Raw genomic sequence first — 25,268 nt, forward strand, 5'->3', positions numbered from 1 at the left:
AAAATGGGTCGTAAAGCAGTGGAGACAACTCGCAACATCAGCAACGCATTTGGCCCAGAAACTTCTAATGAATGTACAGTGCAGTGGTGGTTTGAGAAGTTTTGCAAAGAAGATGAGGAGTGCAGTGGCAGGCCATCAGAAGTTGACAGGGACCGACTGAGAGGATTAATGAAGCTGATCTTCTTACAACAAGAAGTTGCCGAAGAAATCAAAGTTGACCATTCTGTGATCATTTGGCATTTGAAGCAAATTGGAAAGGTGAAAAATCTCGATAAGTGGGTGCCTCATGAGATGACCAAAAACCAAAAGAAATCATTGCTTTGAAGTGTTGTTTTCTCTTATTCTATGCAACAACAGTGAACCATTTCTTAATTGGATTGTGATGTGTTATGAAAAGTGGATTTTATATGACAACTAGCATCGACCAGCTCAGTGGTTGGACAGAGAAGAAGTTCCAAAGCACTTCCTAAAGCCAAACTTGCACCAGAAAAGGTCATGGTCACCGTTTGGTGGCCTGCTGCCCATCGGACCCACTATAGCTTTCTGAATCCCGGCAAGCCCTTATGTCTGAGGAGTACGCTCAGCAAATCAATGAGATGCCCCACAACGCCTACAGCTGGCATTGTCAACAGAAAGGGCCCAGTTCTTATGCACAACAACGCCCAACCTCACATCATACAACCAATATTTCAAAAGTTGAATGAGTTGGGCTATGAAGTTTCGTCTCATCTGCTATATTCCCCTGACCTCTCACCAACTGACTACCACTTCTTCAAGCATCTCAACAACTTTTTATAGGGAGAATGCTCCCATAACCAGCAGGAGGCAGAAAATACTTTCCAAGAGTTTGTTGAATTCTGAAACATGGATTTTTATGCTACAGGAATAAACAAAATTGTTTTTTATTGGAAAAAGTGTGTTGATTATAATAGTTTCTATTTTGATTAATAAAGATAGGTTGGAGCCTAGTTATAACGATTTAAAATTCACGGTCCAAAACCACAGTTACTTTTGTACCAACCTAATAAGATCCATCTTGTAATATCCCTGAGGATTAAGTGCGATAAAGTGTTAGGAACCGAGACGCATCTGAGCATATAGTGATAAATAAGTGTTAGCATTTCTTACCGTGTTTACCTGACACTGCAGTGGTATTTTACACTTGTTTTTTCATTTAGTTCCTGCAGTGTTGCTATTGGTTTGATTTCTGTACCCATTTTCCTGAAGAGGGGTGGAGACCCAGAGGGGTTAATACTTGCTTAAGCACATGCAGCTAGAAGGAGTCAGTCAGGCCTGAATTCAGGTCTCAGATATCAGACCCTAAGGCACTTAGCCACCACCTCATGTCGGCATGTATTAATGATAGTTGTTACATGTTTTATATAATAGCACTTGACAGTTTCCTAAAAGCTTTCTAGTTCTTGCACAGCTAGTTTATGTCTGAGCCTAAGCTAAAACCATCCTCCTTCCAAATAATCTTTCTCCAGCATCCTTTTATCTTTTAAAGAACACTTAGCTAAAAGTGACTTCACCATCCCTCATGACTTAGTTACCAGAAAGGGTATGAATATACAGAAAATCCACGCAGAAAAGAGATGAGGCAGTAGCCTTGAAAGTGTCATTCTTAGAAAAAGTGGTACAAAATTGGCCATTGCCTGGTGTCTGGAAGTTGATTTTCATGAGAATTCTCGCCATTTCCTGATAAGAGCGGCTTGCTGTGCCTAAACTGTTTAACTAGACAATATGGTTTATGTGGAACACATGCTCTCATTCTTGGAGTCTGAAATTGTGGAACATACTAATCAAGGGGGTACCTGTGTGGCCGGCGCCCACTAAGAAACCCAGCCCTGGGTCCCTCATGAGCTTTCCTGGTAGACAGCATTTCACATGCGTTGTCCCAACTTGCTGGAGAGTTCTGTGTGAAAGGACTCAGAAGCTTGAGTCTGGTTTTCTGCAGACTTTGCCTGCAGTGCCTTTTCTCTTTGCTGATTGTCCTTGTATCCTTTTGCTATAATACATCATAGCTGTGAGTACAGCTACATGCTGAGTCCTGAGAGGCATCCCCTTAAACCGTCAACCTGGGGTTTGTCCTGGGGACTGCCAGCACAGGACACTGCTTATTAATATTAGTCTTCTCCCCTTACACTGTAGACGCACTTGTAATACACTTTGTTCTCGCTCTTTGCTCCTCCATGGTTGTTGCACGTGCATTTTCTTCTGCCTAGTCTGTTGTAGCTCCCTCTTCACTACCTTTTCTTACTGGTCCACTCCTTCAAACTGTGCTTAGGAAACTCTCTCTGTACAAGTTTCACACCAAGCCACAACTTATTAGTTCCCCATTCAACCCCCATTGCAACTCATTTTAATCATATATTCTTTAATGAGCTTATTAAGGGCAGGCACTGTGTCTTATTCCTTTTATATGCCAAGTAGTGAGTAGCATGCCTGCCAAAGAGTTGGTCTTCTTCAGTATCAATGTTAGTAGTATTGCTCTTTAGATACTTTAATTTTTAACTTGTTAATCCTTGACTAAATTCCAGTGCTAGAGCACTGAGTTCCAGAAGTATTAATACTTTTTGTATTTTTATGTCAGTATAAAAGAACTTAAGAGTATATCATGAACTCAAGAGTTAGAATTTTTCTAATCTCACAAGATTATCATTTATAGCACACATTTCTGTTTTTTTGGACTTCAGCTTAATCTAAATTAGGCAGGTATTTTTACAATTTTTAAAAAATGACTTAATTGCTACATCATAAGTGATTTAGAATGATAGACTCAAAGCCCCTAGGATTAATTAGATTCATTGTTAACTCTGATATTAATATTTAAGTATAACACTAATTTGAAGAGCACAGCATCAATTTAAAACAGAATAATCTTTTTCTTGGAGTCTTTGAGGTGTACGATATTTGCAGTTTTGTTAATTTTTTAAAATTTCTTTTTGTAAGGAATTGGAGGAACAATATAAAAAGGAAAAACTAAACCTGGAAGAGGATAAAGATCAGCTTCAACAGGAGCTAGAAAACCTGAAGGAAGAACTGGAAGACAAACTGCACTCAGCCAATCAAGAGGCAAGTACTTTATTTGCTAACATCGTGTAAGTAGATGAGCCTGTGTGGAAGGTCACATATGTAAAGTAAAAATAATCAAAAACTTACTTTGATGTTGAATTTTTCATAATACATTGATGATATCTCACAAGGTAAAAATTTACTGCAAAAACAACAACAACAAAAAAACAATTTGGAGCAAGGTGCTTTTGCGGGGGAAAGCAAAACAGAAGACAGTATCCCCTTATAGGAAAGAAAACAAGAGGTTTTTTCCTACTGTTTTGCAAAACATTGACTTCGTATTCTCTATGCCAAATCTTTGCACTTTTAAATTCTGTATGAAAATAGTATTGTTTAGCCTGGAAAAGAAAAGATAAGGAATAGGCTGTAATAAAGTGTTATAAATCCAAAAAGTTGTGCATAAAATAAATGCAAAGACCGTTGAAAGGCTAGAATATTGTTTGTTCCTGCACTTTTTCTCTTTTGTCCACATTCACTTGTGTCCCCCAACAGCCCAGCTGGAACAGTCCTCTTTTCTTTCCGTTCCAGCTCATCTTTCATGGGGCTCCTAGACTGGTGTTCCTAAAGCAAGTCCTTTTCTTGACGCATCTCGTCTTGACAGCCGTTGTACCTCACTAGCCTCATCTTGCCAAACAGTCTTTATGTCCTACTTTCTCATCACTCTTCTGCTCACAGAAAGCATGCCAAAACCCGAGTGCCCCAGGCAGGTTAATGGTTTGCAACTGGTATTATTTAATTATCTTTAAACATTTATTCAGAGAAAGGTACCAAGCATGGCTTTAGGGTACAGTAGAGAATTAGATTGTTACTGATATTAGCTCAGTCTGTCGCTGATTGTTCAGGATCAACCCCTTCACACCTCCCTCAGGGTCTGTGATCCTTGTGGTTTCTCTCATTAAAAGGTGGTTTAGTGACCATCTGTGTTTCTCATGCAAGTGCCCTGGAGTTCTCCTCCTTACTCCCAAGTGGTTTAAGTAGTCCTCCAACCTACTTACTGTTACTTCACTGAGAAGAGTTCTGATAAATACATAATTGATTTTCCTTCTGGATACATTCTCAATTATGTTTTAGCACCCTGATAATATTGTAGTGCCATTTTAGAACGGCTCCCCAAGAATATGCCTGACTCATCCCTAGTCTGCCTCTACCTTCCCTTCACCCTGGGGCATTTTTTTCCTGCCTTACTTTGCTGGCTAAGATCTCCAGAGATAATAAGCATTCTTGTTTTATTCCCAGCTCTTAAAATGAAGGGTGTCAATATTTCACAGTTAATTATGATGCTTCTTTGAAGTTTTATTTTGTAAATGTTCTCTAAGTTTCCTAATTTAAAAAACCATCACAAATTGATGTTGATTTTTCTGCATCTCTTGGGATCTAACTCCTTTTTGTTTAACTTAATGTGGTACCTTTGTTGTTGTTCAGTAGCTAAGTTGTGTTCAACTCTTTGTGACCCAATGGACTGCAGCTTACATTAATCAGTTTTATAATTTTAAATCAACCTTGAAGTTCTAGAAGAAGTCCTAGTTATCCATGCCAGATTATACATTTTTTATTTTCTTTATAGTTCCACTATACATTACAATTATTTTTAAATAGATAAATTAAGATTTTTGCTTCCCTGATAGCTCAGTTGGTAAAGAATCTGCCTGCAGTGCAGAAGCCCCTGGTTCGATTCCTGGGCTGGGAAGATCTCCTGGAGAAGGGATAGGCTACCCACCCCAGTATTCTTGGGCTTCCCTGTGGCTCAGCTGGTAAAGAATCCGCCTGCAATGCAGGAGACCTGGGTTTGATCCCTGGGTGGGGAAGATCACCTGGAGAAGGAAAAGACTACCCACTCCAGTATTCTGGCCTAGAGAATTCCATGGACTGTATATAGTCCATGGGGTCGCAGAGTCGGACACAACTGAGTGACTTTGACTACTTCACTGTACATTACAATTAATTTTAAGTAGATAAATTTAATATTTTTAGTTGGAGTTTCAATATCAAACTCTCAAAAATAATAGAATGAATAGACAGAAAAGTAGAAGGATATAGTAGACCTGAAAAGCACTAGAAACAATTCAACATAATTAAGATTTATATAATTTCATACAACAGCAGGATACAAATTCTGTTCAAGTTCCCATAGACTATACACCAGGAGACACTGAAGCATATCCAGGGTCATAAAACAATGTACAAATATTTCATAGTCTATTGACATCATACAGTGTGTTCTTTTATCACTGTGGACTTAGGTTAGAAATCAGTATCAAAAGATACCTGAAAATAACCCACATATTTTCAAATGCAATGTGACATTTATCAAGAGAGGTCTTTGACTTAACCATTGAAACTATCAATAAAGTTAAAAGACTGAAAAAACACAGAAAGTGATTGCAGAGAAGAAAGCACTTAAATGAGAAAATAATATCAAAATGAGAAATTAATTGAAGATACTTTAAAAATCCCATGTATTTGGAGATTAAATGTCCACTTTTAAGTGATGGGTATATCTAAGAAGTTGTAGAAAGGAAAATATTTGTAACAATAAAAATGAAAAGAAAATTTATCAGGATTCATTGCATGTAGCTGAAGCTGCTCAATGCAGCTAAATACAATGCAAAATCTTAAATAAGGTGTGAAAACAAATAGTGGACACTAGCATAAAACGTGAAGTTTAAACAAAATCTGTACTTTAGTTAATAAAACTGTATTACATGTTAATTTCCTGTTCTTTTTTTTTAAACATAGTATTTCTTTATATTCTCAGATTTTGAAGTCTAGACTTGAGTGAGATTGCTTTGTGCTTTTCCTTTTTCATACCATCCTTTTCTGGTTTTGGAGTCAAAGTTATATTAGCCTTATAAAATGAAGCAGGACTTGTGCCCTTTCTGTTCTCTAAGAGCTGTGTGAGATCAAAATGCCTTTAACCTTAATGATGTTGTGGTTCATATGAAAATAATTTGTGAGACTTTTTAAGGCAAGCATAGTAACCTCTCATATGAGAGAAGTTTAATATTCTGAGTGCATCCACTTGTTTAATGCAATGTAGTCTATATTCCCGTTCATTAGAATTTTAAGCTGTTTTCTTCAAATATTTTGTATTCTTTTTGGTTTATCTTCTTGATTTATCAGCTTCTAAAAACTGATACTATGATGATGGGTTTGCTTATTTCTTCTTACATTCTATATCATTTTTTTCTTTGTATATTTAGAGGCTTTTGTTATATGCATACAAATATAAAATTGCTTTAGCTACTTAATGAATCATTCTTTTTGGCTTAGTCTTTGTTATTTGATATTGTATAAGTTGACTGATATATATTTTTTCATCTACTGACTTTGCTTTTCTGCATCCTAATGTTTACATGTGCTTCTTGCCAATCACATATAGCTGCATTTTAAAAAATACCAAGTCAGAAAATTTTGCCTTTTAAATAAAGATTTTATCCCACTTACATTTTTTGGATGGAAAATAGGAACATTTATGGAAAGACAGGAAGAAAGACTTAGGGAGGTAGTTTGTAAAGACTGAAAGTGATTGTTTTAGAAAAAAATTAGAGAATGTCCTATTTTTGTAAGTTGATGTATCTTGATACCCTTACAAGTGAAATAGCCTAAAAACATAAATAGTTCAACTATGTATTTAGATGATAAATTCATGAATTCCAGAATCATAACAGAATATTAAGGGAAGCTAGTGAATTTAAAATCTCAGGTGGAAGATAACCATTTAATCCTATGAAATGGTACTTTGGGATCACCCCCGAAGGCAAAACGTAAGCTGAATCATCAATCAATCTGACCATTATGATCTTTTAAAGTGTTCTTATAATATTTAAGTTGTTGATTTTGGGGAGTTTCCTGATAGTCCAGTGGCTAAGACTCCTCACTCCCAATGCAGGGGACCCGGGTTCCACCCCACATTGCCACAACTAAGATATCTTCTTTGTCTCAACTAAAGATCCTGCAGGCTACAACCAAGATGTGGTTCAGGCAAATAAAGAAATACACTAAAAAAAACTTTAAGCTGTTGATTTTCTTCTGAAAATAACTTTTGAAGTCTATATATATTTTTTCAGTATTTTGTTAAAGTGAAAATCATTTGGATTTGTTTGCTCTATAGTGGTCTATCACAGTTGTTATGCTGCCTAACAAATGGTAGTAGATCAGTAAATACTTGACATAATTAGTAGCCATATTTTTTGAATCTGTCTCCTGAGGTAAAAGAAATAAAAGCAAAAATAAACAAACAGGACCTAATTAAACTTAAAAGCTTTTGCACAGCAAAGAAAACTATTGACAAAAAGAAAAAACAACTTACTGAATGAGAGAAAATATTTGCAAATGATATGACAGAGAAGGGGTTAATATCCAAAATATATAATCAGCTCATAGAACTCAATATAGAAAAACGGCCCAGTCAAAAAATGAGCAGAATGGGCTTCTCAGTGGCTCAGTGGTAAAGAATCCACCTGCAGTGCAGGAGATGGTAGGAGGCATGGGTTCAATCCTTGGGTCGGAAAGATGCCCTGGAAGAGGGGATGGCAACTCACTGCAGTATCTTTGCCTGGAGAATCCCATGGACAGGGGAGACTGGTGAGCTACAGTCCATGGGGTCCTAGAGTCAGACACAACTGAACCGAGTGAGCATACACACACGGCATGCAATAAAATATACTGAGTATATATAGAAAAAAATTAAGTGAATAGATCAAAACAAAATGAGCAGAAGACCTAGACAGCCATCCACATGTATTCTTTGGAAAAAGGTCTAACAGGCACCTGAAAAGATGCTCAACATTGCTAATTATTAGAGAATGCTAGTCAAAAACAACAAGATACCACTCCTTACCTGGCAGAATGGTTACTATGAAAAAGTCTATAAATAACAAATGTTGGCCAGGATGTAGAGAAAAGGGAATCCTGTACACTGTTGGTGGAAATGGACATTGGTGCAGTCAGTGTAGAGAACAGCATGGAGGTTCATCAAAAAACTAAAAATAGAACTACCATGATTCAGCAATTCCACTCTTGGGTAAATATCCAAAGAAAATAAAAGGCATTAATTCAGAAAGATACATGCACTCCAGTGCTCATAGAAGCATTATTTATAATAGCCACCATATGGAAGCAGCCTAAGTGGCCATCAACAGATGAATGGGTAAAGAAGATGTGTGTGTATATAAAATTCAGTTATTACTTAGCAATAAAAAAGAATGAAATGTTATCATTAGCAGCAATGTGGATGGACACAAAGAATTGTGCTTAGTGAAATAAGTCAGACAGAAAAAAGACAAATATGCCCAGTTATCACTTACATGTGAAATCTAAAAGAAGAAAACAAACAAATGTATAAAAGAAAACAGAAGCAGACTCACAGATATAGAGAACAAACTAATGGTTACCAGTAGGGAGAGGGGTGGCAGGGGCAAGACGGGGGTATGAGGTTAAGAGGTACAATCTACTATGTATAACATAAATAAGCTACAGGGATATATGGTATAGCATGGAGAAATATAGCCATTATTTTTGTAATAACTTTAAAAAGGAGTACAACCTATAAAATTTTAATTTATGCTGCTGCTGCTGCTAAGTCGCTTCAGTCATGTCCGACTCTGTGCGACCCCATAGAGGGCAGCCCACCAGGCTCCCCCGTCCCTGGGATTCTCCAGGCAAGAACACTGGAGTGGGTTGCCATTTCCTTCTCCAATGCATGAAAGTGAAAAGTGAAAGTGAAGTCGCTCAGTCGTGTCCGACTCCTAGAGACCCCATGGACTGCAGCCTAGCAGGCTCCTCCATCCATGGGATTTTCCAGGCAAGAGTGCTGGAGTCGGGTGCCATAGCCTTCTCTGACTATTTTGTATACTTGAAGCTAATATATTGCTGGAAATCCACTGTATGTCAATACAATATAAAAATTAAAAAGCTTTAAAATAGAATTTATAGGGTTTGGTGTGGTGAGTGGGAGAAAGTGACTCAGGTGTCTCCTTGGGTGTTTGGGACAGGTAATGATGCCACTGTTGCAAGACAGGAATTACAGGGGAAAACACATTGAATGGCAAGACATTGAGTTGTTCAGATATACTGACTTTGAGGTGATTGTAAGATATCTCTGTTGGAACTTAATTTAGGGTGTGGATTTGGAGCTAAAGATCAGGCAGTTCTTGAAGCCATTTAAGAAGAGTTCACCCAAGGATAGCTGATGAGAAGATTGCTGATAACAAGTGGAGTACCAATATTGAGTTAACGGAGCCAGGGAACAAAACTGAAAAGGAGGAATCAAAGCATGAGAATAAGGATGAATGGATATTAGAAAACCGCGAAAGCAAATACTTAAAGAGGGTTGGAAGTGCCTCACAGTGTCACACAGTGATTAGAGGCAGACTGTGAGGCCTGAAAAGGTCATTCAGTCAAGAGTGCTCTGAGGACTTTTCTGTCATGTCAGAACAGTGGGATAGAAGCTAGAGTTAACAGGTGTAATCGGAATCATAGTGGATGACAGTACTTTTTAAGACTACATATCAATGGAAGAGAAGAGGAAAATAAAGTTAGATGCCTTCTTCAACCTGGTACCAAAAAAATCCCAGATGGGCTAAGCATTGAAATGTAATATTAAATCATGAATATAAATAAAATATGAAAATACCAGGGACAAAAATAAAAGGACAGAGAAGGCCTTTTGAAATACCATGTCAGTGTCATGTATACCTGTGGCAGATTCATTTTGATATTTGGCAAAACTAATACAATTATGTAAAGTTTAAAAATAAAATAAAATTTAAAAAAAAACGGAAAAAAAAGAAAAAGAAATAAATAAAAACAAAATATTTGTAGTTAAAACTAAAACTTCTGTATATCAAATTGTGTGTACATGCTCAGTCGCATCCTACTCTTTGCGACCCTATGGAGTGCGACCCACCGGGCTTCTCTGCCCATGGGATTTCCCAGGCAAGAATACTGAGTGGGTTGCCATTTCCTTCTCCAGGGGTCTTCCCAACCCAAGGACTGAACTTGTGTCTCCTGCATCTCCTGCATTGCAGGTGGATTCTTTACTGTGGAGCCACCAACAAAACTATGAGAGAGGAAAAACTGGGAGGGTGGAGTAAATGATTGGCAAACTATATGAGTAACAGAATTTAAGTGTTTAACAGCAGAAGAGTATTTACAAAACAGTAAGAAAAATGCAGTGTAGTTTTTTTAAAATGGGCTAAAGAAAATGCATGGAAAACAATTTTAATATCACTATCACTTGAAAACTGGAAATGAAATCAGTAAGATGTCATTTCATTACCATAAAATGAACAATGATTAAGAAAAACATAAGACCATGCAGCATTGATAAGGGTAAAGAAATAAACACCAAAAGCTGCTGATGGGAATATAAAATGATTTTCCTGGAAAGGAATTTAGCAGCATGTGTAAAAGCCATAAAGAGGAGAATATACATTCCAGTGTATTGAAGCTAAGGAAATGCTTAAAGATTATTGACAAAATTTACAGTAGAAATTCAGCAAAAATTACAGAATGGTGGTAAGTGATTAACAGGAGTTTGCTACAAAAATAAACTGAGGAAAGCTCCCACAAAGGCCCTGAGACATGAGCAGTTTCTAGGAATTGGAGGGATGTCAGTATTATAGATGAAATACAAAAGTAACTATAGTATAATAATACTTATTTAGTTCTTACTATGACCCATGCATTGTTTCAGTATATTCTCTCCTTTATACACTTAAGTCTCAAAATAATCCCATGCAGTAAATACTAGTTACTAAATCACAAAAAGTTACGTGACTTGCCCAAGTCACATGGTAATTGGGTAAAGCCAGAATTGCAGTCCTAGCAGTGAAATTTCAGAACTCAATTAATGCTTAACCACAGTGCCTCTCTTCCCCCCAATGAATATAAAAGCCGTGGAGGAATGTTGCCGAACCAAGACCAGGGAGTTAGGCAGGAGCTATGCCGAGGTGCCTTGTAAGCCCCTTGAAAGATTTTAGAAGTTATCCTGAAGGAAACAGAAAGCATTTGGAAGATGCTGGGTACAAATATGTGGACGGTTGCATGGGGGTAGAGCTGATACTCATATTCATATTTGTAATTTTATTGTATTTTATTTTATTATTATTTTTTTGAAGTGTGTATCTTTCTTTTATTTTTTTATTTTTATTTTTTTATTTGTAATTTTAATAAGTTGAATCTGAAATATTCATAAAGAATGGATTAGAGAGAAGAATAAGTGTGGGTAGATATTCCAGGGAGGAGGCTTCTATCACTGTAATTCCTTCGGTGTGCACGTTGACAAGAAGAATCTTGAGTATTGATCTCTGTTACACGTGACAGAAATCCCAGCTCAAACTGGCCTAAGGAAATTTCTTGAGTCATGTGGCTGAAAAGTCCCAGGAGAATGTTAGCATCAGTCACGACCAGATTGGGAACGCAACTTGTTGACACTGGAGCTCAGTTTCTCTTTTTCTGTTGAGTTGGGTTTTCTCTGTTTGTGTGGTAATTCTTCAGTAATGCATCCTCTTAGGTATGTGTGCAACTGGAAATGGCCTTTTTTAGGAGCTCCTTTAAAAGTCCTGAGGTCTCTTTAATCATGTGCCTGCCCCTGACCAGTCCCCATGGTCAACAGAATGAGATGACCTTATTTGTGTATGCTTTAGTGAATGTTTCAGTCTTGGAGTTGGGTTGAAGCCCTGCTGAGACCTCCTGGCCCCTTAGGGAGGATAGATTCCCCTAGTGACAAAAGGAGGTTCTGATAATGAAGGGCAACAGATGTGTTCCGTACATAACCAGTTTTATTATATTTGGAAAACAAACTTTAATCAGTTATGTTCTTTGAAAGTTTGCTTATTGTACAGAATTTTAAAGTTTTTTCCTATTTAAACATATTCATTCTGTCTATAATTAGATTCTTATTTCTTGAACACTCTTTAATTCCTTGTGTAACTACATGAATACTGTTATTTACAAGTTTTTTTTTTTATGTATTCCTTCTGTGTATATAACCCTTATTTATCTGAAAACTTTCTGGATTATGGAAGAAAATTATTCTTCTCGTTGATAGCTTTAATTGTCCCTTCCTTATTGATTGGTACCTAATATTTGTATGTTGCTTTCTAGTTAAAAAATCTTTTCCCACGTATTCTAGAATTTAATTATTATAATAACTCTATAAGGTAGGTGTTTATACTGCTATTTTGTATTGACAGACCCAGAACTTGAAACTAGATTTTTTGCTAAGTTCAGTACTCTTTAACTCTGTTAATAGTCACTTTTCTTAACATTCATTCATTCTCTGCTGCAAAACACTTTCATGGCAAGCCAGATCAATACAAAAAGTAGAGAAGAAACAAACTATATAGACTAGGGAAACGTGACATAAATACAATGACAGAAAAATTTTAAAACACTATATATGAATATTATGTACAAATATGCTAGTAAATTTTATTTTATTATTTTTTTTCCATTTTATTTTATTTTTTAATTTTATTTTTAAACTTTACAATATTGTATTAGTTTTGCCAAATATAATATGCTGGTAAATTTTAAAATTTAGGGAAAACTGATGTCTTTTTATGAAAATTTAAATTTCTAAAATGACTCAAAGTAGTTAAACAGCCTGGCCAGACCAACTATATAGCCATGAAAGAAACTGATCAGTCCCACATATACTAAAGAGGTACTAGATCCAGAGGATTTTAGTGAATGACTTTTACTAAATCTTCAAAAAGCAAGTAAATCTTAGCTATGAAAATATTTCAGAGCCCAGAAAAACTGAAAGTGCCCAGCTCATTTTATGAGGTTGGCATTCCTTTAGAGATACTAACAAGATAAAGTGCTCCCATCACCACAATTGCTCAGCATGAACATACATCTGCATGGAAAGGAGACAGGAAGTTGGGGACAGGGAATTTCAGGTTAGAGAGGGGTTGAAGGATTTCCAGTTTTCTTTGTAATGTATGTATTTACAGTGAGAAATATTCAGGTATTATTTTTAAATTACCAGTTGTCATTTCTGTAGGGTTTTGATAGGCTTGACTGTTTTATATAAATGAGATGTTTTTGTCATAGCCTTTTCCTGTGAAGTAATTTAAAGTATTTTCATTTATTGATTTTAGTTCTCATCACTTGCGGGTATGAATCTGCTTAATTAACACATTGTCTATTAGCTAATTTCAAGAGTGTATAAATTTAACTCAACAATTTCATGACACAGTTTTTTTTTTTATGGAAACACAGAAATCACAGCATACGCTAATTTAAGCTTCATTATCAGTTTATCAATATTGATCAAAATCTGTCACTTTTATAAATAGATGGAGAACAGGGCTCAAATGAAATATGTGATTCCGTTTTAAAGAGCAATTTTTAAAATATTTGTATTTAAAAAAATATTTTCCCCCTCAGTCTTGGGCATAATCTTTATCTTACTTCAATTCTTTGTTATAGGTATTTGATTATATGATATAAGCAGGAATTCCCAGGAGCTTGAGGTATCCATTTATTTACATGGTTGCCATGACAAAGGGAAATCACAAATATAGAGGTCTTTTCAAAAAACAACAGATGAAGACTGTCATGATTGAGTGCTTCTTCCAAATTCATCAAGAAAGATCCATCAGTAAAATTACATCTAAAGAAAAGTCTTTAAGAAACGTGACTGTTTGCTAGTCAATTACACTGGGATGTATTGAAAGTACTGTATTTACTTGCAGATTGGCCGCCTCCAAGAAATGGTAAGCAAAAGCGAACAAGGTCTTGGCTCTGCCGAAGGACTCATTGCCAGCCTTCAGGACTCCCAGGAAAGACTTCAGAATGAGCTTGATCTGACTAAAGGGAGGCTGAAGGAGACCAAGGATGCTCTGTTAAATGTTGAGGTAATGTCTTTATCCTACTATAATCTAAATATCAGCGAGGTAAAAGTATGATTTAGTTACTTTGCTTAAAGTTTGTTTTAAACATCACATTATATAGTGTATTCGTTTCCTAGGGCTGACATAGCTAAGTTAGACTATAAACACGGTGGCTTAAAACAACAGGAATTTATTCTCTCACGGTTCTGAAGGTTGAAAGTTCAAAATCAAGGTGTTCCCAGGGCCATTCTCCCTTTTAGACCTCTAAGGGAGGATCTTTCTTGCCTTTTCCAGCTCCTGGTAGTCAGGTGTTCCTTGGCTGGTGGCAGCACAACTTCAGTCTTCTCTGTATTCTCATGGCATCCTTCCTGTGTCCTTATATCTTGTAAGGATACCTGTTGTATTGGACAAAGGGCATCACCGACTCCAGCCTGACTCCATCTTACCTAATTATATCTTCACTGACTCTATTTCCAAATAACATCACATTCTGAGAAACTGGGGTGCTAGGACTTCCACATATCTCTTTGGAAACACAATTCAACCCATAATAATATTCAACCCATAATATTAATAGTATGCACAGTTCTCTTAACTGGTAAGAATTTGAACTCTGGTCTATAGCAACTAAGTGATTCTCCATGACCTACAGATATTGGGAAAGGTTTGTCTTTTCCCTTCAAGTCTCATGAAGCAGAGCAAATATTTAGACTGCCTTAGAAGATAGAGAAATGAACCATACAACTAGGAGGTCAGTAGCTAGAGATTTCTTACTTTGAGTAATTCTATTCCATTCAACATTGTCTTTGGTGGAAAAAATAATTCCTCTAAGCAGAGTACTTAGTGAAAATGACAGTTGGCTAAGATTGCTAAATTCAGGTTTCACCATTTACTGCTTACTAACCAGGTCAACCGGAGAAAGCGATGGCACCCCACTCTAGTACTCTTGCCTGGAAAATCCCATGGATGGAGGAGCCTGGTGGGCTACAGTCCATGGGGTCGCTAAGAGTCGGACACGACTGAGCGACTTCACTTTCACTTTTCACTTTCATGCATTGGAGAAGGAAATGGCAACCCACTCCAGTGTTCTTGCCTGGAGAATCCCAGGGACGGGGGAGCCTGGTGGGCTGCCATCTGTGGGGTCGCACAGAGTCAGACACGACTGAAGCAACTTAGCAGCAGCAGCAGCCAGGTCAACAATTTCAGCACTGACTTCCTGCTTTCCCATAAATCTGGATATGCTCCTCAACAATGCCACAGCAAGTGGGTGATCCAGAAAGGGTCACTGTGATAACCAGCATCTCTTCCTTTTCTGTTGTGCCCTGAGAGCGGGTGCACTGCTGGCAGGGGTCAGTGGTTGCCAGTGTTGTCCAGACAGGTCATGTCCAGCCCCACACTCCAGAAAACCACTTGATTTATGCTCCTCTACGGAGATGTCACATATTTCATAGTCTATTACTGTAACATAAACCAATGGACCACTGGTTTGAAGTTACATGATAAAAATAGAAGCCTAAACTTCTCATGATTATTTTAATCAGGTCAGTGAGGTACAGTTATAATGCCTAAACTTTGAATAGATAGCATACTTTTGATATGAATGGGAATGAATTTTAATAATATATTTGCCTATGTAGTGTGTGTTCAGGTAAAGATAATTGAATTCTTAGATACCTATGATATGGAAAGCTTAGGTTATTAATTTAATGCTGATTTTAAGCTTTTAAAAATAACTTGTCAATGTATGAGCCTTAATATGTCTTGCACAAGGACATTTAAAAGATAAAATGGGTACCATCATTTTATTGTCAGAAAATTGCAAATAATTGTTATAGATAGCGCTATAGATTATTGTGCTGTAAGAATTTAAAAGTTATACTGCAAGTGCTCTCCTTACTTGACATAAGCAGCAGTGACTTTGAAGACTAGTCTTTATTGATAGCTTTTATTCTTCAGAGTAAGCTAGAGCAAGAGAGGCGACAGCATGAAGAAACACTGGCTGCCATGAAAGAAGAGGAGAAACTACAAGTGGACAGAATGGCCCATGACTTAGAGATGAAATGGACTGAAAACCTTAGGTACATGCTTTACTCTCTAATGTCATCTTACTATACACATATGCAAAAAGAAATGGTTTTCTATTTCTATGGCTTACATTGTCTCATTGTTAAAGATGTAGTAGCAGCCTTTTTTAAAAAAGATCTGTTTATTTGGGTGTGCTGGGTCTTAGCTGCAGCAGGTGAACTCTTAAATGTGGCATGTGGGATCCAGTTCCCTGACCAGGGATCGAACCCAGGCCCTCTGTATCAGGAGCACAGAGTCTTAGCCACTGGACCACCGGGGAAGTCCATAGTAGCAGCATTTTAAATTAATTTTTCCCATGGTTAAATGCAGAGAAATTGGAGTTCTGTTTTTCTGCTTAAATACAGATAATTTTTTATTTCATTGCCTTCACTATAAGTGAAGTGAGTCACTAAGTTGTGTCCCACTCTTTGCGACTCCATGGACTACAGCCCACCAGGCTCCTCTGTCCATGGGATTCTCCAGGCAAGAATACTGGAGTGGGTTGCCATTTCCTTCTCCTGACTATAATATAGGTGGAGAACTAATCTGAAGTCAGAGGACTTATTGTTCTAGAACTTATTCTACCTTTGGTAATTTGATTAATCAGTGATCTTGGTAAGTTACCAGTTTACCTTATGGCCCTTAACTTATTGATAACATAAGTACCTCTTACTCTGAGCCAGCTTTTGAGGCAGATTAGTTAAATGCTTAGAAAACCTGCGAACAAACTATACTGTAGTTATTGAGAGGAAAAATTCTCTTTACAAATTAAACACATTTATTCTGTTTTAGACAGGAGTGTTCCAAACTTCGTGAAGAGTTAAGGCTTCAACATGAAGAGGATAAAAAGTCAGCAATGTCTCAACTTTTGCAGTTAAAAGAGCGAGAGAAAAATGCAGCCAGGGATTCATGGCAGAAGAAAGTAGAAGATCTCTTAAACCAGGTAATTATAGTCTGTGGATTAGGGAAGATCATTTTCCTTGACATTTACTAGCTAAAGAGGTATAAAACATTATGTATTAATTCACTGTATTTTGTTATTTTTTATAGGACTAACTTAAATTTTTTAGATTGTATGAAATCAAGGAAATGTTCTTAAACTTAGGAAATAGTGTGCTTAATAATTATATATACAGTCCTAAATATTGAGAAGCACTTACAGTTGTTTGGTTTAATATTTGAACTGAACAAATTAAGGGTTTTAAATGGAAAAGTTTTAGTTTGAAAGTATAACATTTTTTTCCAAGCCATTAGATAGCATTTGGGCAATGGAGGGTAAAATTTATTAAAAGTTATCCCGATTTCCTAAAACCACTTACTAGAAGTGAGCAATTTTCTTCTTTCTCACCAGCAGGAAGTTGCATGCTATGCTTCAAAATGACATAAATGTAAGGTGTGGTTTTTCTAAATCTATCTTCTTATGTCAGGCTCGCTTATTTCCAGAGCACCTATAATTAAGCGAATTTGCACATTTTCACTCATTTACACAACTTCTAAATTTATGAATTCTTAACAGTCTCCTGCAAAGCCAATAATTAAATAGGACTGACTGCATGAGTCACCAGTTGATAAGCAAGTGCAGAACTTGACAAGAAGCAGCTCAGCAATTTAGTGCCAGAAATCCACTATTATCTTTCTATTTGTGATCACGATGAATTTCAAAATAAACAGGATAGGCTTTTTTGTAGGATTATTTATTACATAGGTACATATATGCAGTATCTTTCTAGAGTACTTTGAGCCTGCCCATTTGTGACTGGTATTTCATAGTAATTTACAATGTTACTCTGGAAAGGGAGTATACCTCCAGGAATATTTATGAGCTTTTGTGAATAAATTTGAAACCTTTGAAACTCACACAAAAATAAGAAAACAACTCTCACTAACAGCTGGTCCCCATGTTAGCATTGCTTATTAGTTACCTTCTCTGTAGTTATTTTACATCCCTCCTTAGGGATCTAGAAGGACATGTTTTACTGGGTAGAGTGGTAATACTCCTGTATGATGTTCTGTACCTAGGAAGGTTTAATTATACCACATAATTCAATTTACAGTAAAAAAGAAAAACATCCTTAAAAGTCTGCCTTGTTTTTCAATCAATCAGGATCTATTGAGCTAGACATTTTCTAGCTGGATTTGGCACTGTAAAGAGGGCACACCACCTCTCCCACCTGTTTTCTATCAAGTTATTTTATTCATTGTCCATTTACTCAGATTTCCTCCATGCCTCTCTGATATTCTGGTATCCTTGTCATGTTTTTTTTTTTTTTTTTTTGGACATCTAGTCTACATTGTTCATTCCCAAGGGGATATAATGCTTTGCATCTGGTTCTAGTTCTATGTATTATAATATATTTTATTACATGTGGCTGCAATGTTTGCCAACTTTACAGAAAAAAATTTTAAATCCGTTTTCAAAGCAGATTAACCATAAATATCAAGGTAACCAAGAATTAATTGCCTCCAAAGGTGAAGCTGTTCTGTACTGCTTCAGGCCATGAGACCATTTCCAAAATTACAACATCTTCCTTTTTCCCGCTTCTAAAATGTGTAGGGCACACACATTACCGTAGATAAGCTGGCAAATAGCTGTTACATTCAGGATTGTCTACCTGAAGGAAGTTAAGAGAAACTAAACAAAGGATTTCACATTAAAGTAGAAGTCAGTATTATATTAGAGGGTTCAGTGTTTGTAGATATATGAGATGGGACACATTCTAGCAGGACCAGCAGTCTTTTTTATGGAACTTTGTTTTGGACAGAAGACCCTTCCTGGCCCTTTGGATCTTGTTCTGCAGGTTATTTTGGATGGTTTCCTAGAGGCTGTGCTCTGCCGCCTGCTCCACCGTTCTCCGGTTGCCTGCCTGCTGCTCATGCCTTCTCCTCAAAGCTACCTCCCCTGCCCCGCCCCCTCCAGCGCTTTCACTCTGGCACGGCGGTACTGCCTGCACCCTTCCACACTTGGGGAGAGCAGACCTGGCTTGAGCTTTGTGAAATTAAGGGAGTACAAAGTGGCAGATAAAACAGGAAACAGTTAGGGCCTGGGCAGAAGCATCTGTTTCGAAAGGGTGTCAGAGGATCTGTATTTTCATGTATTTAAATCATTTCTGAGTAAGCTGAACACAAGTCTAATTTTTGTGCCTTAGCTTACATGTATTTCATCCTGCTTAGACCAAAGAAGTAAAAGAATTTGTCTTTCACATGGGTTTAATTTAAACTCACCCTCATGGCCTATATATCAGAAAAAATGGGCATAGACAAGTATGAGAATTTTATTTTTCTTTAGTTTGATGTTTTTTATGTTATGAAAATTTCCAGAAGCTTTTATTTTCATTCTGTGCTCCAGTCAGAGCCTAACTTTATATCTTTTAGTCTTCTGTTATTATTTCATTGTGTTCTATTTTTTCTATTCAATGATTATACTTTAGTCCAAAACTAATTTTGCTTCCTGGGCTAATGGGTGTGCACATTTGAATTCCTTTAAAGTAGAAGAAATACAGTCTTATTTTTCTTTAGTTGAAAAATGATTATATAGATTCCTCATTGATCATATTTTCTATTTGTGAGCCTAAACTGTCCTCATTTATTTTTCTATTTCATCTTTTTCAAGGAAGATTTTATTTTGGAATTATAAGGAAGTATGACTTTGTATTCCAGCGCCCCCATTCAGATCAGTGAACTCAGAAATTTGAGAGACACATGGATCATTCAGGCATAGAATTATGGAATTCTGTTGTTTAGGTCTGACTCTCCATTTTGAACTCTGAGGCCCCAAGGTCATTTAGCTGGTTGTAGCAATGCATATGACAGAGTTTTTACCCTCCACATATTTACAGTCTAATAGGGGAAAGACTTGTGTACAGACACCTCAGTAAAAGTCACTTTGCTGTAAGTGACTTTATAAATGGTCTGGACTGTTAGTACTGTGGAAGCAGTGGTGTTGGGGTGCCACCAGCTCACTGAGCTGGTTTGCCAGTACCTTCTCTACTCCACATTCAGGGTCATCAGGGTCATCATGGCTTGCAGTCATCCATGGCGAGAGTGTTTACATCCTAGGTATAACAAATGCTACAGATGAGGGCTTCATTTTTCAGAGAGCTGTTAAAACATTTATCAGCATACTACTGGGTAGGAGTACTGAGTTAGAGAAAAGTAATACAGCCAATGTGATTGGGTAGGATTTCATTGAGGAGGTCAGCTGTAGTGTGGCTTTTGAATAAGGTGAAGGGGGAACACAAATATTTTTACTCATTTATCAGACATTTATACTCAATGTATACTCAATATATTATCAGACAAAATATACTCAAATTTCCCAGACACTGTAAGGAATACTGACAAATAACAGGACAGTTGGGGAAGGAGATCATTGTGAAAAACTTTGACTTCTCGTCTTAGGAGGTCAAAATTTACTCAATAAGCCATGAGATTCTCTCAAAGGTTTGTGGATAGCAGAGTAACATGCTGAATTTTTTTTTTATTTTAAAGAAAGCTTAATATTGAAGTGAGGACTAAATGGAGACATCTCACTATAAATAACTAAATTAAAATGTGTGAAACAGAGCTCTTGAATACATACCATGCATCCCTCCATCACCATAGCCTAAGCCGCACTGCTCCTGCTAGACACTGTCGTTCCTTACTGCCTAGCCATCTAAGCAGTAAGGAATGACTGCCTCCTCTCTCACATGCTGTGCAGCCAACCACCAGCGTTTTCTACTGTTCTGCCTTCCAGGTACATCCAGATCTGCTCATATCTTACCACTTCCTCCGCTACCCTTCTGCGCCGCACCTGGAACCTATATTTGGTTTCGTTGCTTCTTCTCTTATCTACCTACAAATTGTTTTCCATCCAACCAAAGTGGTACTTTTAAAATATTAATTGGATGATGGTACTGTAATCTCCAAATCCACCAGTGGCTTCCCATCACCTTCTTAGAGTGCACTCCACACTCTTACTGTGGCCTGCAGGAGCCTCATGATTTGGCCTCTGTCTGCATGTCATCTGCTGCCACTGTCTCCCTTCTTTTTTTACAGCCATACTGGACTCCTTGGAGTGGAGTTTCTGGACCACACGCACCAAGCTTAGTCCATCTCAGGGCCTCTGCATCTTCCAATGCTTATGGAATTCACCTTCCCCAGATCTACATGGCTTGTTCCTCAATTTGTTCAATTCTCTGCTCAAACCTTTTTTTCAAAAAAATAGTTATTTTTGACTGTGCTGGGTCTTCATTTCCGAGCAGGCTTTTCTCTAGTTGAGGTGAGCAGGGGCTACTCTGCCGCAGCACACAGGCTCCTCATTGCAGTGGCTTCTCTTGTTGCAGAGCTCAAGCTCTAGGGTTCATGGACTCAGTAGTTGCAGTTCCCAGGCTCTAGAGCACAGGCTCTGTAGTTGTGGTTCATGGTCTTAGTTGTTCCATGGTATTTGGGATCTTCCTGGACCAGGGATCTAACTCATGTCTCTTGAATTGGCTGGTTGTTTCTTTACCCTTGAGCCTCCAGGGAAGCCCTATGCACAGATCTTAATCTTCAAAAAAGATCTTCCTTGACCACTTCCCCTAAAATAGCCTCCCTTTGTCACTCTTTTATTCTGCCTTGTATTTCTTCGAAACATTTGTTACCATATAGCAGCATATTGATTCTCTTTCCTGTTAGAATGTAGTTCCGTGAGTGCTGGTTCTTTACCTGTGTTGCTCATGCTGCATCCCAGCAGCTTAAGCTGTGCCTGGCATATAGTCAGCTCTCAGGTGTTGCTGAATAAAGAAAACCTGAGGCAGGGCATCCAAAGAGGAGGTTGTCAATTATATGAAATACAAATAATTCCACCCAAATAGGACCTGAATTAAGTTTATTTCACTGAGAATTACAAGAGAAATCATAAAGGAACAAATTTGATGGAATACTTTGGTAAAGGAGAAGGACATGTTAAAGCTGGCCCAGGATTTGAAACAAAGATAATGGAAAGAATATGATCATGGAAGGTCATGACAGACTACTTCACTGAAAGGGGATGAGGTGGTGAGTTTGATTTTAGACTTATTGATTCTACAATCACAGGATACTTGGGCATTTTTCACGCTCAATAGGAAAGACCAATGACATGAATAAGAAATGGAGCATCAAAATCAATGCTGTTGATCAAGAGTGACAGAAAAGCCAGTTTAAGGCCATTGCAGAATGCTTTCTGATTGCTAGATGAGTGTTGTCTAATATGGTAGCAACAGGCCACCTATGACTGCTGAGTACTTGAAGTGAGCTTCATCCAATTTGAGATGTCAATGTAAAATATATACTGGGTTTTGAAAATTTAATATGAAAAAAGAATATGGAATGTCTCACTAGGGTTAAATATATGCCTAAAAATAATTTTACCTTTTTTAATATGGCTATTAAAATATTAAAGTGACACATGGGTCTCAATTATAACTCTTGTTAGCACTGGTCTAGACTATTTGAAACACAAAATTTTGAATCAGTTTGGTTCTGTAAGCTCAGTACTTGTTCTGCTGGCTCTTAAGTTTTGTTAGGAAGAAAGAAATTCTCTCTTTAGAAATTGTACTTCTGTCTTTTGAAAAGAGATTATATTTTAATCAGTTTTCTGCCCATGTTAAATGAGTAACAATACTACCTTTTAATAGAAGAATGGCTGCAAGCAGATACTGAGGTAGAGGGGATAGAAAAGGACCCAGAGTTATCACCTCTTCTCAGCTAACTTAGACCATGACCTTGACAGAAGCCCTAAGCAGTGACAGGAGACAAGTGAAGCTGACCTTGAAGGTTCAGAATCCTCTCCTGAGAAATTAGGAGACCAGGGAACTATGTGAAAGAAACCTCAGGGACTCAGCCTGGACCCTGGGGAAAGAGAACGAAGAGATGGAACTGTGCTATCTATACCTACCTTAAAAAGGATGTGTAAAGTATTGGGTAGTTTTAGCTATAGGCTGTTTGTAGGTTTTTTTTTTTTTTTTTTTTGGCCTTACCACTCAGCATGCCGATGACACCACCCTTATGGCAGAAAGTGAAGAAGAACTAGAGAGCCTTTTGATGAAAGTGAGAGGAGAGTGAAAAAGTTGGCTTAAAGCTCAACATTCAGAAATCGAAGATCATGGCATCCGGTCCCATCACTTCATGGCAAATCGATGGGGAAACAGTGGAAACAGTGTCAGACTTTATTTTTCTGGGCTCCAAAATCACTGCAGATGGTGACTGCAGCCATAAAATTAAAAGACGCTTACTCCTTGGAAGGAAAGTTAGGACCAACCTAGATAGCATATTCAAAAGCGGAGACATTACTTTGCCAACAAAGGTCCGTCTAGTCAAGGCTATGGTTTTTCCAGTAGTCATGTAAGGATGAGAGGTGGACTATAAAGAAAGCTGAGCGCTGAAGAATTGATGCTTTTGAACTGTGGTGTTGAAGAAGACTCTTGAGAGTCTCTTGGACTGTAAGGAGATCCAACCAGTCCATCCTAAAGGAGATCAGTCCTGAGTGTTCATTGGAAGGACTGATGTTGAAGCTGAAACTCCAATACTTTGGCCACCTGATGCAAAGAGCTGACTCATTGGAAAAGACCCTGATGCTGGGAAAGATTGAGGGCAAGAGGAGAGGGGGATGACAGAGGATAAGATGGTTGGATGGCATCACCGACTCAATGGAGATGGGTTTGGGTGGACTCCGGGAGTTGGTGATGGACAGGAAGGCCTGGCGTGCTGCGGTTCATGGGGTCGCAAAGAGTCGGACACGAATGAGCGACTGGACTGAACTGAACTGAACTCAGCATGCAGGATCTTAGTTCACTGACCAAGGATTGAACCCTTACCGACACTGGGAGTGTGTATTCTTAACCACTGGACTACCAGGGAAGTTCCCACCTGCCCCCTGAGTAGTTTTAATGTGTACTGAGTGTGTGTGTGTATGTGTGTTCTGCAAAATACTGCGGTGGGACTGTGATGAAATGCCGAACAGTCTATGCCTTCACAGGCACTAGGGCCCAGAAGACACTTGAAAAATATTAAGAACTTCTAGATATCACTGTAATAATAAATACATTTATTTCCATTTCCCATGGCAGGATACTAAAAATAATTACAATACTTTGGATTTGAAAAGAGTCAGTAGATATATGATTATAAAGTTAAAGACCTAGCCTCTGAGAAGTGTTAAAATTATCTAACATTAGCTTCTCTTCACCTTAATTTCATTGAAAAGCCTGTTATTACTGATTTAGTTTAAATATGAAATAATTGTTCATGACTTTTCTTATTTTTTGTTTCAGGAGAATTATTAAAGTTGTGATTCCCACTTCTAATCTTAGGTTTATTGGTTGCTTTTCTCTAGATGTTAGTATACTTGAAAATAATATTGGAGAAAACTTTCCATAATTTAAGAAAGTACAGTGTTATATGTTAAATACTTAATTTTAGAATATTTTATTAAGATTTAACATATTTTACTTGAATGCAATGTAAAATTAATGTAGATATTGTTTCAAGGAATTTAGAAATTTAACAAGTGACATTTCTTCTGTTAGTAAAGAAAATTCTATTGTCAGAATAAAAAATGTTGACATATGTTAAAAATTCAGTATTTCTGATACGCTAGGCACTGTGACAGACCAGTAACAGGGCTGTCTTACTTCCCTTTGTTTATAATCTAGAAAAGAAGGCAAACAGAAATGGCACATTAATTCATTACAACCGTAATGTTGTATGGGGAAGGCTTCTCTAAGTGCAGGATCTTTTACCTGGAAGAGAAGTGGAATCAGGCCAAGAGGAGAAGGAGAACAGCATTCTGGGCAGAGGGGGAAGTATGTGCAAAGGTCCTCAGGCAGCCCCCAAATATCTATATTCTGGGGAATAGAGAGCTAGGAAGAGGGGGGAGGTAGGTAGCAGGGTCAGATAACATGGGTTCTTGTTTGTCTTGTGGAGATTTTATCTAAAGTGCCATGACAAGCCACTGAAAGATTTTAAGCAAGGTTTGATGAATCTAACACATTCAAACATTAAAGTTTGAAAACTCTGACTGCAGTACAGAGAATAGACCAGCGAAGGACAAGATAGGTGCCGTGCAGTGTATATTGCTTCCCTCTTGGCAGCCTTTGTTCAGATTAATACAGATATTTAGTATACTCATTAGTTCACTTCTCTGAGGGAGTACATTTCTCAGTCTTAGATTCTGCTGGCTTCTGTCAACAGGATTTCTGCAAGATATCTGTTTTTTCTAAATAACTTCTTTTTGTTATCTAAGAGTTTCTCATGACTTCTTATGCTTCTGTGGGGAAGGGGAAA

At 37.5% G+C, this 25,268-nt stretch overlaps 1 protein-coding gene across 5 annotated transcripts in view; it reads left to right on the forward strand.

The window, feature by feature from the left end:
* The window catches only part of FAM184A (family with sequence similarity 184 member A), a 123,422-nt gene that overhangs the window by 59,404 nt on the left and 38,750 nt on the right, over positions 1-25,268 (forward strand). For all 5 annotated transcript variants that reach the window (XM_070376355.1, XM_070376357.1, XM_070376356.1 and 2 more), the window contains exons 6-9: positions 2,953-3,075; positions 13,782-13,943; positions 15,876-15,997; positions 16,776-16,926. In XM_070376355.1, coding sequence (XP_070232456.1) covers positions 2,953-3,075; positions 13,782-13,943; positions 15,876-15,997; positions 16,776-16,926 — 558 coding nt within the window. The remainder of the gene's footprint in view (positions 1-2,952; positions 3,076-13,781; positions 13,944-15,875; positions 15,998-16,775; positions 16,927-25,268) is intronic.

Source organism: Bos mutus, chromosome 9 (assembly GCF_027580195.1).
Source record: "Bos mutus isolate GX-2022 chromosome 9, NWIPB_WYAK_1.1, whole genome shotgun sequence".
NCBI classification, from domain to species: domain Eukaryota; kingdom Metazoa; phylum Chordata; class Mammalia; order Artiodactyla; family Bovidae; genus Bos; species Bos mutus.